Below are 16680 nucleotides of genomic sequence, written 5' to 3'. Positions count from 1 at the left end.
AGGTGTGGCAGGACGCTAGGCTAGGCTAATCCCGCTCGTATTGTCTGTCCGGCCCCGAGTCCGATTTTAATTAAAACGCTGACGTGGGCCGGCTGCGAGAAAGGCCTAATTAAAAACGATCCGCCTATTCTGCCAAAAAACCAAAGGCGCCAGGCGCATTGTTTATCGGCGGGAGGTAATTATCTACCAATCAATATCCCCACCCCGAGCGCCGCCGATTGCGCGGCCCCGCTGCCAGTCTGCGCGCCCCCGAGGGCGCGCGCCCGGCCCAACGCGCTCGCGGGCTGCAGCATCGCCGTCGTCATCGCGGCGAGAGGCGGCCGTCGGCCTTTCGTCGTCGCCCGGGCTGCCATGTAGCGGAGGGCCGCGTCCGGCTGGATCGCGTCGCTGGGCGGGGGAGCAGGGAAGGCGAGGAAGGGAGGAAGAAAGGAAGGACGGCGGGAGAGAGGGAGGGGGCCAGATCTGGCGTCTGGCTCTCCATCCGTGACAAAAAGTGGACCGTGGACGTCGCGACGGGCCCGAGGTAACACGCTTTTTTTTTTTTTTTGTAAATAGCGAGGGTGGCGCCCGTCCATGATTAATTAATACTCTGCCGGAAAGTGTGAAGGACCCATTAATATGTAATATGCGATGGTAATAGCGGTATCCGCGGCCTCAAATGAGCTCTGCTAGAACCGAATTCTGCCGATTGTTCCTTGACATTTACATTGAAGGCATTTGGCAGACGCCCTTATCCAGAGCGACTTACAACGTGCTTCCATGTTACCATCGATGAAATGAAGTGACGAACGAAGTGACGTTGACGAAGACAACGTCCAGCCTCGGCGTTCCTGCCTATAGGAACCATGAAGAAAGTGTAAGTAATGGTTATTTCTGCTTCTGCTGCTGCTGCTGCTGATGGAGGACAACTTGTATCAGCAGCAGAAAGCTGGTCTGTGTGTCATGTAGGAAAAAGTACGAGGACTGACAGCAATGTCTCCTGTTGTTTTGTGTGTGTTCAGGATGGACAGGAGCGCCCGTCCAGAGCCTGTAGTAGCCGGCGATGCCGGCGTGATCGTTCCTCTGGACGTCTATGACTCGGCGCGTGCCAAAATAGATGCTAATCTCCGCTGGCTGTTCGCCAAAGCCTACGGGCCAGGTGAGTTCTCCTTCCACGGGTACGGCGCCACCCCACAGCCCTCCCTCTCCCGTCTGCATGGCACCCATGAAGAAGTAATCCCACCCGCGCTAATCTGATTACAGATTACTCGGACTCTCAGAGTGTGCCAGACCACAGTTAACTTGTTTTGAAGCGAAGACGAGGCAAAAGGAACGGGCGTGTTTGTGCCAGGTTCATTGTTGTGTTATTATAATACTAAAACGTGGAACTGTGCGTCTTGCTTAACGTGTAACGCGCCCTGAGCTCGGCGGGTTGTGACCGGCTCGGCTCGGCCCCCTGTCTAGTGCACCGTTAAGGCTTTTGTGGTATCTTTAGCGGCATACTAAAGCGCAGTCCCGTTTGGGACGCTTGCGATATAGCCGATTAGCAGGCTGGTATAATTAGCGCTGTCGCCCGGGTAAGCCTGTTCGGCGACTGAGTGTGGAAAGATCATTTGCCCGGGTGTCGTATGTCTGAACTCTGCGGTGGCGCTGGGCTATTGATCACAAAGTGGGGGATATGTTTCGGTAGTCTGCTGCTCCATGGTGACAATCCCGATAGCCAGGCAGAGCTCCACATAGCCATGAAGGGCGATGTGGGGACACGCGAAGGGACCAAGTGCAGCCTGGCACCGATGTCTCCCCCTTTTTTTTTTTTTACAGGTCGGTTTTGTAATGCAAAACAAGGGAGCCGATGTGACCTATTATCAGACGGGCACCCATTTTACTTCAAATGCTTTTTGCAGCATGAATTTTTCTTCCTCCTCGATGGTCCTGCAGCTCCTATGTCACAAAGTCATGCAGCTTGAGACCAAGGGCCTGAATGTTATCACAGAATCGCAGGTTTGGGATTCATTTTTGTCACGATGGTTGGACATGGCGAGGAAGAAGGACGCGTGTGCACGGCGTCACAAAACAGGGCTTTAATACATGCCGAACATGACAGGGGAAACATCACCAAACAACGACCCAGTTTTATACAGGCAGACACAGACGAGAACAATCAGGAAGACCCACACGAAACCCCAGAACTGGAGTAGACCCTTCCAGACCGGATCCTGGCCATTTTTATGAAGTCATCTCAAGCGTGTCCTGTGGGAACAAGCACATGGCTCGATGAGACGTGCAGGATCTGCAGTAATACTCTGTGGAATTTAGCTTGATGTTCAGTTGGGATTAAAAAGGCCCACAATTCCACTGGCCCGGGTCTGAATCATTAACTGGGGATATAAGATCGATCCATGGATGCATGCTGTGCACACCAAACACTGAGGTCATAGCTATCGACATGGGTCAGATAGGGCAGGTATTTGGATGTCTGGTTTTGGTGGTCGCGTGGTCAGTGTAGCTTTATTTTCCATCTCTGCATATGAAACCCTCTGAGGCTCCTCTAGCCCATCAGCTTGACGGTGTAGCCAGCCCCAAGGAGATGGTGGTAGTAGCCTAGTGGGTAACACACTCAACTATGAACCAGAAGACCACAAAGTCCCAGGTTCAAACCACACTTAGCACCATTGTGTCCCTGAGCAAGACACTTAGTGTCTCCAGGGGAACAGTCCCTGTAAATACTGGGTGTAAGTCACTCTGGACAAGGGTGTCTGATAAATACTACAAATGTAAAAAAATGTAAAATGAATAGAAAGATACTGTTGTTTTTTGTGATTATATGAACCCTTGTGGCCTTGTTTTCATTCTCATCCATAATTACCAATACATTTCTGGCCATAGAGCTAATGCTCACTAGAGGATTTTGCGTTTCTTGCACCATTCTCTGTAAACTGTTGTTGTTTTTTAGTCCGAGGAACAGCTGGACCTCTTGACCATGTCTGCATTCTTTTGTCTCATTGAGTTGCATTAATGAAGGGTTGTTCTCCTAACCAGAACTGTGTAGAGGGGAATTGGTGTTGAGGTTGTGTCTGAACTGTTTTATAGGCAGTGGCCACTGCTGTGCTGATCTCCAGGAATCAGCACCATAGACAGCTCACCCAGATAATCCATGATGGCATTTTAGATGTGGAGTTAGAAGTTTTAGAAGTTGTATAAAGCAGTGTTTCTCAGAGTGGAATCTACGGCAGGTATAATACCATAAGAATCTTAACAAGGTCCTTTTTACATAGTGGTTCCTTGGCAATAGATGCCATTCTGTAACACACTGCCCAATGCTCACTAAGGGTTAAAAGCAGAGGACACATTTTGTTGTGTCACCGTGTGCAATAACAATCACTCCATGTTTGGCTTTGTAGGCCAGCATCAGTATTTTGAACCTGATGCGTGCAGCTACTGGGAGCCAGTGGAGGGAACGTAGCAGAGGGGGGGTGTGGGAAGAATTTTGGGAAGGTTGAAGATCAGTCGTGCTGCTGCATTTTGTATGAGTTGTAGAGGTCGGATGGTGCATAGTGGTAGACCAGCGGAAGAAACAACAGGCAACTATTTATAACAACAACACACATGCAAACAATCGGGAATCTTGGGATGACGACAGCACGAAACTCCGGCCCAGATCACGGAGGCTGGGCTCCCCTCCAGGCAAAAATTTCCCTGCAGCAATTCAGAACATTTTTTTCATACAAAAAACATTAGCAGATGCCTACTTTCACCCCTGTGTACAGACTTAATTATATTAATATTGCCTATTGGAACAAAGATGCATGTCAGCCTAATGTAATAAACGATGATTTCTCTCTCTCCATCTAGGTAATGTACCAGAAGACCAGGTGGACCCGTTTTACTCTGATCAGTACGGTGTTGAGCACATAAAGCCAGATGTGCTGCAGCAGCTGCGCTCTGCTGAGCTGTACTGCCGAGTGTGTGTGTCCATAATCCGTCCTGAAGGGCCCGCTGCTGTGACCACTCACCAGGCTGTCATACACACACTCGGCCGCCATGGAATCTACGCCCGAGAGCCTGACGGCACCCCTGTCTCCGCAGATGACCTCGGTGCCACGCCTATTAAAATGGTGTGCACTAGCTCTGATCTTTGACCCTCTTAATACTTCAGTGTATGTGTGTTTTTCCCCAGAAATCAGCAAACGAGGATGGAAAAAGATGCATATTGCATTCTGTCATTTCCTGTATTTACTTACAGTACAGGCCAAAAGTTTGGACACACCTTCTCATTTAATGTGTTTTCTTTATTTTCATGACCATTTACATTGGTAGATTCTCACTGAAGGCATCAAGACTATGAATGAACACATGTGGAGTTATGTACTTAACAAAAAAACTGAAAACATGTTTTAAATTCTAGTTTCTTCAAAATAGCCGCCCTTTGCTCTGATTACTGCTTTGCACACTCTTGGCATTCACTCGATGAGCTTCAAGAGGTCGTCACCTGAAATGCTTTTCCAACAGTCTTGAAGGAGTTCAAACTTTTGGCCTGTACTGTACATTAAATGTAACTGATTTGGATTGATTCTAACATCTTTCTGTGTGTTTGAATAATATAATTATCACTTTAGCATATTCCGTAGGTCAGAAAGCCTGATAAACTTATACCATACTTTTTCATAAGTGTTTATTTAATTTGTTTGTGATGTAAGCCTTTGTATTATGTCCTCTGTTAAATGTTGCATGTACGTGCAGAGCTCCCACATCCCACTGATCGATGGATTGATGGAATTGTTTTGCAAAGAGACGGTGTGTGTGGAACGCTGCGTGACAGAAACACACGGTTCAGAGCGGCCCCACGATGCCGAGACCTCTATGTTACTTTGGATCAACAAGGTTAGTTTGTGTGGCTGTGTACAGATCCGTAGCCTTGTTTTGTTTCAGGCATTCTTTTTTTTTTAGGAAAAAACAGATTTAATTTAGTATAAAAGAAACCAGCCAGCATGTTTTTTCAACCACACTGAAAAAAGTGAAAACTGGCCAAACTTAAAAACTTGATGTAATGTAAATTAACCAGGTTACAGCAGGCTTGATTGGATTATTTACATTACATCAATGCTAAAATATTAGGAGTGACAGATTTCTTTGTTTTTTCTAGTTTAGCCAGCGTTCAATTTTTACAGTGCATGAAGGATTCACAGAAGGAGTCGCTACAAGCTCAGGCATCTCTGTCTGTGTGTCTGTGTTATAGGTTATTGCGAAACTGAAACAGATATTAGAGAAGGAACTCAAATTGAAACAACAGCTCCTTGAATCCCCGTGTCATCAGAAGGTAAAAACATTCACATCACTGTCTCACATCTCTGTCCAGTCACGGTACTCAATTCTCATGATCCTCATGGACTCACACATCCCAGATCAGACTGCTGTCCGTAATACAGATCAGAGAATCACTCTCAGCATCTCAGGCCTCTTCTATTATATTGTCTGGTAATTGGGATTTTAAATAACATTGTAATATTCCCAGAGAATTACATTGTATTTGTGTGTGTGCCTATGTGCATATTGGGCAGAATGTCCAATTCATATGTTTTTATTATGTGCTCAAAACATGCTTTTTTGCATGTATTGGATAAAACAGTAAAATGAACAGTCATTTGAAGTTAAGTTGTGAACTTGTTCACTCTTTGTTTTAGTTTTTGGTTTTGAACTCTCCTGACAGAAAGGAGCTCACAGAGACAGGATAGATTGAGTGTAGTCTTGAGAGAATCAAGGCAATGTCTCTTTGAGCTCCCTTCTGTCATGCACACACTGATTCAAAAGCAAAGGAGAGTTCAAAACCAAATACTAAAACAAAGAGTTCATAACGTAACTTCAAATGACTGTTCATTTTACTGTTTTATCCAACATCCGATTTTACCTGTTTTATGCAGCTGTATGTCATAAATGTAGAAATTAAAATGAAATTTAAATTAAAATATGTTTTCCATTTCATAGAGTTGGTATGCCATTTAATGTGATCTAGAATGCATAACTGGATTTTTGTAACTATTTGCACCATGGGTAGCTGCCTGAGGTCCTGAACAGACTAAAAAGTCTTTAAGTGTGTTGCTCGCCTTAAACAGGTGAAGTAGAAGCAAACCCATTCCTGTGCCATTTTTCAATGAATCCAGGATGTGTGGCTCACCTCATCTGATCTGATATCTTGCCTCCTTGTCTGATCTGATATCTTTGCTGCTGCCTGTTCATCCCTAAACGACCCTGCTCCTTTCTGTGTATTTTTGTGTCCTTACCCCTTTCTCTGGAAAAGTCTCCTTCCAAATGGTACTGGAAGTTAGTGCCTGTAAGTTCAACCTTGTGTTTGGTAGTGTGCAGATTCATCATCGCATCTCACGAGTCTCTCTGCCTTGCTTTCCCTTGCTCTTTCCTGTCTCTCTCAGCCTGATTTCATGAATGCTTTGGCCCATTGCATGTTGGAGCCACTGGAGTTTTCTCGTGTGGTACAGTATTCACTCATGCTACGCATGCATACATTCATCACCTGGTTTGTGCTCGTTCAGTTTTCTGCTGCAATTTGTAAAGTTTGCAGATGTTGTACAAACAATTTAATTTTGTGTATCTTCACGATGGCCGACTGCTGTGTTTCCAGGTCCGTTACCGCAGAGACCAGCCCTCATGCTCCATGCCGCCACTCCCCTTGCTGCGGGAGCTGATAGACGTATGTGACGGCACTGCACTGCTGGCCACCATACACTACTACTGCCCCCTGCAGCTGAGGCTTGAGGGTAAGCACACACAAACACACTGCTGTTTTTACCAAGTACTTTAATCTTCCAAAATTCCGAATGTCCTGTTTTACAGTGTATATTGGCATAAAGTAGTATCTGTGAAAATAAGTGTAGTTATAATACATTTTGGATGTGTGGGATTGGGCTGAGTGGGAAGGGGGTGGGAACGGTTTGCTACAACACTGGGTAGGTGAGCGTGAAGAGCGCACCGGTCGGCACATGTGTGCAGAAGTTCCCCTAAGAGAGAGCGCGAGCAAAATTTGTATTGGAGCGTATGTCCTTATAGGGGTGGCGTGCAGGAAGAGTAACAGACGAGGATCAAGGCCAATAAATCTGTCATTGTGAAACACTGCAGCACAGCACACGATGACACAACAAAATGTGTCCTCTGCTTTTAACCATCACCCTTGGTGAGCAGTGGCCAGCCATGACAGGCGCCCAGGCAGCAGTGTGTGGGGACAGTGCTTTGCTCAGTGGGACCTTGGCGAATCAGGATTTGGGTAATCAAGGGTAATCCAGAAAGCAAGGTCTAACCAGGCTAGCAATCCAGAACATGTCAGTAATACACAACCACACAGGAGATATGAACAAATTTTTTGTCCTTTTTTGCGGCGAATGGGGCAGTGCGCCACCTACGGGGTGCCATGTGCCCCCTGCTGACGTGGAGTCATGACATTAAACAATCATCTAATTTATGTAATAATAATAATTCATATTAAGTGGATTAAAGTGTCTGAGTATTCAGATTTATTTGGGAGAAGTTCTGTTTATTGGAAAGAAACATTATCCTAGCTGTACAAAAAAAAAATGTATCTTAAAAATATTCGTGGGACCCTGACTTCCATGCCAACTTTATGGCCATTGTGCCTGTTCTGTCTTCTTCTAAGTTTGATTGAACTCCGTTTTGATGGACTAGTGATGCCCAGCAATTTTTATAACGTTAACGTTTGAGAAATTTGTAGCCGGTCAGTTGTTGGTCCTTAAAGAGGACCACTGATAAAAAATTGTAGAAGGCACAGGAACTGTATTCGTTTTCATCAACAGCACATGTGTTTTTGCCAGATGTCTGCCTGAAGGAAGTGGCATCCTTGGCCGACAGTGTTTACAACCTTCAGGTGCTGCGGAGGTTCTCAGACCAACATCTCAACAGCTGCCTGCACATCACCACTGAAGACCTGCTGTACTGCCCGCCTGTCCTCAAGGTATGAGGGGGTAGTAGAATGCTGTGCAAAGAGAAGCAGCATGCAAGCGTGTGTAAGCGTCGTTACACCTTCAGCATGGGAATACAACATACATTAAAACATAATACCGCTTAAAATAGAAAGCATACGAACACAATGATCTGATGGTGCTGACGGTATGCTGTGTTCTTCAGTGTAATATCCTGGCATTCTTGGCTGAACTGTTCCACTGTTTTGAAATCGTGAAGCCAGAGTTTGTCCAGCCCAGAGACTTGCAAGAGGTCAAAGATGGTGAGTGCGCCCCTCCCATTCTCAGATGTGCGGCTAAATGGGAACCCAATGTATGAGATTTTGAATGACATGCTTTCATTCCAATCTGCTAGCAAGAGCAATCATGCAGCCGGCTCGATCCCTGCCCCACATTCCTGTGTCATGTGACAGTAGGCGCAGCTTCCAAGGCACTTTTCTAGCCCCTGAAGTCATGGTGACAAGTCAACACTTTCACAGGTACTAGTTATATTAGCAGTTTCTGTTTGTGTCACAAACATCTTGAAAATGTGAAAACTGGGGACAATGTGAACGCAGTGCAAAAACATAACAGAGTCAGCAACCACCATTTCATAATGGTGCTATTTGAACCATTAGGTTACATTATTTAGTCAGGTACCATGTTTGCATTGGTGTTGGGTTGTCTATACTTGCTTTTTTTTTTTTTTTCATACACTGTCTCTGGGATGCACCAGTAAATCAGTGGTGTTTTAAATGCTAATTATTTACATTTACATTTACAGCATTTATCAGACGCCCTTATCCAGAGCGACTTACAATCAGTATTACAGGGACAGTCTCCCTGGAGCAATTTAGGGTTAAGTGTCTTGCTCAGGGACACAATGGTAGTAAGTGGGATTCGAACCCGGGTCTTCTGGTTCATAGGCGAGTGTGTTACCCACTAGGCTACTACCACCCTAATTATTACAATCAATGAAATGTAATTTCAATAATTAAGCAAAAATAAGCAATTGACCCTTAGGGTTAAGTGTCTTGCTCAGGGACACAATGGTAGTAAGTGGGATTCGAACCCGGGTCTTCTGGTTCATAGGCGAGTGTGTTACCCACTAGGCTACTACCACCCTAATTATTACAATCAATGAAATGTAATTTCAATAATTAAGCAAAAATAAGCAATTGACCCTGGTCCTCTGTACTTTGTGGTCTTGTTATACTTAAGTTCTTTGATCAACTTTGCTGGTAAGTTTGAGAGTTTGAACCTCTTGCCGGCTCTCTATTTATTTTACTGTGTATCTATCTTTATCTATATTTTAGCATTACCTACATATCAAATAGCATTGATTACTGAAATAATAGCAAAAAGGTTTAGCGCAATATGTCTTGACGCTTTAATGAGACTAACATTAGTTGTATATCCACAAGTCAAACATTTGAAATAGAAATGTGGCTGAACATTTACATAAACCTTGTTCTGCTCAATTCACTTGTAGCACCAAAGGAAGTCCTGCATCTGGCCCGTCTCACTCACTGGCAAGCAGGCAGGAGGAGGAGCCACTTGGTAATTCTGACAAATAATTCCTAATAACTATTGTATAATAACATTACAAGTAGTTAGTGATATTCATGGTTTTCATAGTTTTGCCAAAATCTTTTATAAAAAGACATTCAGACATGTTTCTGTATACACATGGCGCACATAGATCTGAGGAACAGGTCGAGTTCTCTGGATACCCACACAAGGCTTGCATGGATAGAGAAAAGGCAACGGTGAGATTGCACCGTCGGAACAAAATATTTACTTGACAACAGAATTTAGAAATATGACCCACACTGTGGAAGGTGAGGTGTTGCAATAAAATGAAGTTCTCTCCCCATCTTGCTCGATTTCAGGCCTGTCTCAAGCATGATGTCAGGGGATCGGGAGTGGGAGCGGGTGTGTGCTTCGGGTGTGAGTACAGGTGACCGTGCTTGTGCAAGTGTGAGGGAGGCGCAGAGTCTGCCTCGTTCCATCAGCAAAGACAGCCTGGCCCCAAACCTGCTCTCTACAGTTGCGCTGCGTCCAGTCAATGGCCATTCTCCCAAAAGCCCTGTCCAGACCGCGGAGAAGGTACTAACAGCTTTCATCAGCGATGGTAGCCAGGCGGGGTTTGACACGCCTCATTCACCTGACCCCTCCCACGAGCACCACCCCATGGAGAGCTTCTTTTTGGAGCCTCTGCAGGCAGCGCCTCTACGTCCTGCAAAGGAACGGAGTGACAGAACGAATAAACGCGAGGAATGTGGTGAAGACTGTTTCAGAAGAGTGGATGTAGGGTGTGGCTCACAAAGGGGTGGAACTCAGTCTGTCTGGAAGAACCAACTGGAGGCTTCAGAGGGATTTTTTTTGCATGACAAGCCCCCTTCGCTCATTGAGTGTGTGCAGCCCCGCCAACTCACTGCTCTGGAGTCAGGGAAGGACTCTGATTGGGAGATTCCTGATATCGAGGATGAGGAGGAGGCCGAGCAAGATGTGGTCTATCAGCAGGAGGAGGCAGGCAAGAAGTTGGGGGGGTTTCATGATGATGTGGAGTCAGCGAAACTGCGGGCAGACTCCTGCATGACCGAGCGCGCTGATAAGGAGGAGGAGTCAATAAGCCACACACCTTCCAGCTTGTCCATCAGCAGCAGCGGAACCCTGACCAGCTTCTCCCAGTCACGACATCGCCATGGCAATAGCAGCTCCCGCGCCAGCTCACTCAGCACCACCCCGGATGGCTCCGAGAACGGATTGCTGGCCAACCAGCTGCTGCAGCTCCGGCTCCAGCTAGAGCAGAAGCGGCGCGCCATCCAGTCGCATCAGAGGAAGGCAGAGGTGGTGTCGGCACGGCAACGGCTGCAACTGGGCAGGGAGGCTTTCCTGAGCGTGGTTAAGAAAGGAAAGAGTGCACAAGTGCAGCGAGAAGGAGAAGGAGAAAAAGAGAGAGAGGCAAGCAAAGGCGAGAGAAAGAGGGAAGGCGAGGCGCTGAAGCAGCCGGTGTTTGGGAATCAGTGTCGAGTGTCTCCGTCGCACCCTACTGGTTTAGAGGGGAATAACAACGTATGTGAGGAAACGGAACTGAATGAGACGTGCCGCTCTATAGACCAACTAAACAAAGCCATCCACGCCATCCAACAGCAGATGCTGCAGCTGTCCCAGCAGCAAGAGATACTTCTGAAACGCAACACACCCCAAAACACTCCACATCACACACCTCAGCATGCAAAACACGCAGGCCAGAAGACACCACTGCACACACCCGTTTGCAGCCCAAAGCATGCAAAGCCCAACACTCCACCTCAGATGGGCCAAAACACAGCGCATTACACACCCGAAAATGCAAAGCAACACCCAGCTGTAAGCTCACCACAGCACACACCGAAGCACACTCCACAACACACCCTTACACACGTGCAGCACACACACTCATCTGCTTCTGAGACCAGACCACGTGCGTCCGTTCACTTCGTTGAGGCCGTGTCCACGCCGACACGTCGCCCACCACGCCTGAGCTCCAGCCATGCCAAATCACCCAAAGCCAGGCGATCTAAACATGGGTCAGAGGTCACAGGCACCATTCCAGAGACTGGTTGTGAGGAGGAGGAAAAAGGGCACAGAAGGAGTGGGCTGGTCAGAGGGACGGCCCGTAGCACAACTTTTAGGGTGATCCAATCGTCACGAGGTTCCTGTGAGCGTCCCCATACAGAACCCCAACTTCAGCCCCATCCAGATAACTCGGATCCTCAACCAGATATCATCACCTCAAAATCTCAGACAGATATCCCATCTGACAAACAAGCAGGCCCCAGGCCTGGCATGCCTCCTCAACCTCACACCCGACAACACCATCCTCAGCCTGAACCTCACAGACCTGTGTCCCCCTGCATCCAGATGTGCGAGAGTCCCACAATCCTTGCATCCGGCGGCGAGTCTGTTGGCTCAGGGAAGGAGAGCGAGGCATCCCATTCTGAGGAAAGTTCGAGAAGTCGAGCACAACTCATTGAAGTGGGCCTGTCTGAGCTGGAGGAGGGTGGTGACACTGACAGCGAAACGAGGGCTGGACTGGGCTTCTTTTTCAAGGTGTGTATGTTTCAAGAGTCTAGATTGGTCAGTATACACAGTATACAGTGTATTGAAATAATGTTTCACACAGACCCCTCCATAGTGCTATCATAAAGGAAAAAATATATATACACACACACAAACACACTAATCTAAACTATACTAACTAAAACTTCAATACTACACAGTATCTCTATATGAGAAAAGTAAAACTGTTCTGTACAATAAACAGGTCATAACAGGACTACATCATGTAGGATGCTTATAAGTGGATATGTTGGATATTTCAAACAGGACACACAAGACAAGACAAACATGTGCAAATCGAGCAGAACTGCAAAAAGAGCAGAAATGGGCTAAATGAATTGAGATGTGCAAAATGGTCAGTATGTTATCAGGTGCACAAGGCTGGAAGTGTATTGTAGTTTATTCCGTTTTTTGGTGAATTTCACTAGTACTTAAATAAAACACCATTATCATAACATGGTTAATATAGTTATTATAATTATATATAGTCAAGACACCATGTATGTTTAAACAATCCCTTGCCAGGATTATAAAACACTCTGGATATGTGACTAGATAGGAAATCACAGAGGGAATCAAACATGGCTTGAGTGAAATAGTTAAAAGAAAGAAATTCAAGGAACAAAAACAATGATTCCAAATTTATTTGAATGTATAATTATTCAGAACCTTGGAATCCTCATTTACTTGAATCTTCCTTCATATCATACAGTGCATCCGGAATGTATTAGTAGTGCATCACTATCTCCACATTTTGTCATGTTACAGCCTGACTCCAAAATGGAATAAATATTTTTTCCCTCAAAATTCTACACACAAAACTTCATAATGACAACATGAAAAAAGCCTATTTTTGTGTATTACACATGATGTTAAAAACACCCACCTTACATACACTACTTTCATGAATTATGGCACTAGTACCACAAAAAATCCAGTTTGTGAATACACTGTAACTGAACAGTGTACGGATTGTTCACCGGTCCATATGAAACTAATGAGAAGAAAGATATTTTCTTATTAAATGCAGGTGTCCAGACCGATGATTGTTCTATAATGGCGCTGTTTCTTATCTCGTAATGGTGTTGTGTTTTTAGGATGACCAGACAGCAGAGGATGAATTGGCACGGAAGCGATCTGCCTTCCTCCTGAAACAGCAACGTAAGGCTGAGGAGACGCGACTACGCAAACTCCAGTTGGAGGCGGAGTCAGAGATCAAACGTGATGAGGCCAGGTACCTAGGTGTACATTTTCCATTTATGTTGGTAACAGGAGCAATGTCCAGCAACATTTTAAACTTCATTTCATGATGACAGATTTTGCTCTGGGAATGAACCGTTCATGAAGTTTGTTGATGAACAATTGCGTAATATGCTGCTACAGACACTATATTAATGTTTTCTTAGGTTCATACACTAATTATTTTAACATATTTGAAAGGGTGCCCCCAGTAGCATGGGAATAACTGAGAATATGATCAAATATAATTACCACAAAGCAATTTCCTATGATACGGTAGACAATGTAGACATGTCTACATATGTAGACAAGCAAAGAAGAAACATGTTTTATTAAAAATTTGAAATGCAGAATTTTATCACCGGTGAAAAAATGTGCTTTACATCCATCACTTTACATCCATCACTTCTGCTGTTTGCCAGGCGTAAGGCTGAAGAGGACCGTGTTCGTAAGGAGGAAGAACGTGTCCGTAAGGAGCTGATTAAGCAAGAATACCTCAGGAGAAAACAGGAGCAGCTGCTTGAGGAGCAGGGTTTGGCCAAGCCAAAGCCACGGCCCAAAACAAAGAAGTCTCGGCCCAAATCCCTGCAGCGTGGAGCATCTGGAACCACAAAGCCTGGTACGATACACTGGGTTGATTTTATTATTTATATATAAATAAATTGTTGTGTCACCGTGTGCTGTGCTGCAGTGTTTCACAATGACAATCACTTCACTTTCGCTCTCTCCAGCTGTGTCTCTCTGCAGCGCACCCTCTGCTTCGTCCCTGTCTCTGGCATCTGATGGCCTATCAGGAGGCTCCAACAGGTAATGTAAAGGTTATGAGTCACAGGAAAACTAAGCTCCTTGGGATACTCTAATGACACAGTGTCTAATGAAACAGTGTCTAAATACTGTAATCTGTGTGTGTGTGTCAGAGGTGACTCTGTGGATTCGTTGCGGAATGTAAACAGTCGAACCTTGGACTGGGATAGCAGGTCTACAGCCTCCAGCAGCACAGCTGCAGAGTATAATGGTGAGTGACGCATGCCAAACCAGGACACACAGACACATTTCTTTGCTTTGTTGAATAGTGTTTATGTATTTTAAGCCTGACACTATGGGTCAGTTCCCCATTCATAGATTCAGCCTGGTCCTAGACTAAGGGAATTATAAATGGAGAATTCCTTTCAAGTTCTCTTTTAGTCTAGGACTAGGCTAAGCAGACCCTAAGGGTTTTCCATGACTAAACCTACACTTAATGCTAACTTTCGTAGCAAAAAATATTCTGTATTATGTGTTTGTGTATGTATGCTTTAGGTCCCCGCTTGTTTAAGGAGCCCAGTGTCAAATCGAACAAGTCCATCATTCAGAACGCCCTGTCTCACTGCTGCCTGGCTGGTAAGGTCAACGAGAGCCTGAAAAACAGTGTCCTTCAGGTGAGGCTGATGTGATAGGAGATACACATACTGTCTTCAGCCACACAGTGTATCCAGAAATTTTTTTTATCTTTCATTTGTGTCTCTGTGCGCTTAGGATCTCGAGCATTGTGAGGCCAACCACTTTTTAATTCTGTTCCGTGACACGGCGTGTCAGTTCCGTGGGCTGTACTCCTACTGCCCCGAGACCAATCGGATCTCTCGAATCATCGGCAATGGCCCACGCAGCATCAGCGATCACATGGTCGACAAGCTGTACAAGTACAGCTCCGACCGGAAACAATTCACCCTGATACCTGCCCGTAGTGTGTGTGTGAGCGTGGATGCGCTGACCATACACACTCACCTGTGGCACACCAGGAGAGGCAGTGCTCCAAGCAGGAAATGACATTGCCCCGGTTCTGTATTATTACTGGATGTACCTGTGAGCAGAATAAGTGTGTATGTGTATAAGTATTGTAAGCAGGCTTTCTGCTTGTAGCACTTTTCAGTTGTCATCTTTTTCTTAGTTGGCAGTTTTGCACAAAATACCTAAGTAAGTTAATCCAAAACCACATACAAGCACACTCACATTGTTAAAACTGCTGGTCACTGTAACATGTGAGTGTGTGTGTGTATTGCACACATTTGAATGTGTGGTGCTTGCCACAGTATTCTGTAATGCAACCTCCTTTCTTTCTTTCTTTTTTTTTTAAACAAAGAGCAAAAAAGATGCAAGGGATGAATATTAGTTGTGTGTGTGTGGTTCCCAACCATTTTTCCCCGAATCCCCCATGCCAGGATGGGACATACTATTTTTATTTAGATTTTCCAAACACATTTAGATTTTGTAAGTACAAACTTGGTATTGGATAGAAAAGGAAATCAGTTGTGTAGCACATCCCTTGCATGCACACCGCAGAACTAGCGGCGGCTTTCACCTCAGCCTAATCGGGCTCAGTACTCGCCCTCCATGCCCACGGACGCTGCCTCCTCTCACCCAGGGACGCATCTGCGTCCTGCAGCCTTCCTCCTGACAGTACTGTAGACCGGACGTCCCGACCCGAGCACGACTAAAATGATCGAAATTGAGGATGAAGAGTTACAGCTCTAGTCTATTTAGCATACCGGATTCTACAGAGTTTTGATGATCCTATTGGGTGTTATTAGGATTTTATACATTTAATGTTTACAAATGTAATTTTGGAAACCTCAGTGCAGATAGGTTTCTGGCACCCTGTGAGGGGTGACACGGACCCCGTGTTGGGAACCACTGTTCTACACTGATGTCGGTGGAGCTCCTTAGTTTTGATGCCGAATCTTTGTTCCTCACTTACGATTTCTCTCAAGTCACTAACAGTATTATTCTGTTAAAGGCCAAACCACCTGGGTCTAACTTTAAAAACAAGACATTTGACTGTAAATGTGTGAATGTATTTTTTTTTTCCTAAGTAAGATGGCTGCCTGTTTGCCAGAGTGATCTGTTCAAGATCTTCAAGGTCTCTGTTTTGTTTCTGCTTTTACTATTCAAATGAGCATACAAATGAAGCTGCAATTCAATTTAATAAATAACTACACCACATTTCGTGTGTTGTCTGAATCAGTGTTGTTAATATAGGAACAGCAGGTGCCTAGTGTGTAACCAGAAGACCACAAAGCCACATAAGTTCAACCCCCGCTTACTGCCGTTGTGTCCCTGAGCAAGACACTTAACCAAGGGGGCTGTCCCTGTAACTGTTGATCGTAAGGCGCTCCGGATAAATTATATATAAATACACAATATAAGTGCATCTGCATGTCAAACAGCCAGGACTGTTCAGCAGCTACCATGTAGGGTTCTCTAGCAAGCTGACATTGAACCATGAGATACCTGATGCAGAACAGCAATAAGACGCTCGTCAAATTATGAGTTGTGCAATTTGTGACAATTACGTTCTACTTATTAATGTGTCATTTGCGTGTCCTACAATATTCACTCTCGTTTTATGTAGTCTTCT

At 45.2% G+C, this 16680-nt stretch overlaps 1 protein-coding gene across 5 annotated transcripts; it reads left to right on the top strand.

Moving 5' to 3' along the window:
• Positions 1-241: 241 nt before the first annotated feature.
• Positions 242-16265, top strand: LOC114786231 (calmodulin-regulated spectrin-associated protein 1-B-like). Of its 5 annotated transcripts, none has more exons than XM_028973175.1 (20): positions 242-523; positions 725-856; positions 1002-1138; positions 3832-4094; positions 4720-4860; positions 5216-5296; positions 6405-6464; positions 6614-6749; positions 7815-7954; positions 8128-8224; positions 8317-8440; positions 9433-9500; positions 9643-9709; positions 9833-12038; positions 13145-13281; positions 13709-13905; positions 14018-14093; positions 14204-14301; positions 14586-14704; positions 14802-16265. In XM_028973175.1, the coding sequence occupies exons 2-20, from the start codon at positions 846-848 to the stop codon at positions 15090-15092; spliced, it is 4449 nt and encodes a 1482-aa protein (XP_028829008.1). In that variant the 5' UTR covers positions 242-523; positions 725-845; the 3' UTR covers positions 15093-16265. The 5 variants fall into 5 exon arrangements, with proteins under 5 accessions (XP_028829008.1, XP_028829007.1, XP_028829006.1 ...); XM_028973174.1 differs by having other exon boundaries at positions 714-856; XM_028973173.1 differs by lacking the exon at positions 242-523 and having other exon boundaries at positions 547-856.
• The last annotated feature ends 415 nt before the right edge of the window (positions 16266-16680 follow it).

This window comes from Denticeps clupeoides, chromosome 3 (assembly GCF_900700375.1).
Source record: "Denticeps clupeoides chromosome 3, fDenClu1.1, whole genome shotgun sequence".
NCBI lineage: Eukaryota > Metazoa > Chordata > Actinopteri > Clupeiformes > Denticipitidae > Denticeps > Denticeps clupeoides.
This window is presented reverse-complemented; position numbering and strand designations above follow the sequence as displayed.

Bases quoted from the DNA above. Each gene is read 5' to 3' on its own strand.
- LOC114786231 (XM_028973175.1), top strand. The intron at 6,465-6,613 runs GTACAGTATTCA...CTGTGTTTCCAG, and splicing joins CACTGGAGTTTTCTCGTGTG to GTCCGTTACCGCAGAGACCA. The intron at 8,225-8,316 runs GTGAGTGCGCCC...CCAATCTGCTAG, and splicing joins CTTGCAAGAGGTCAAAGATG to CAAGAGCAATCATGCAGCCG.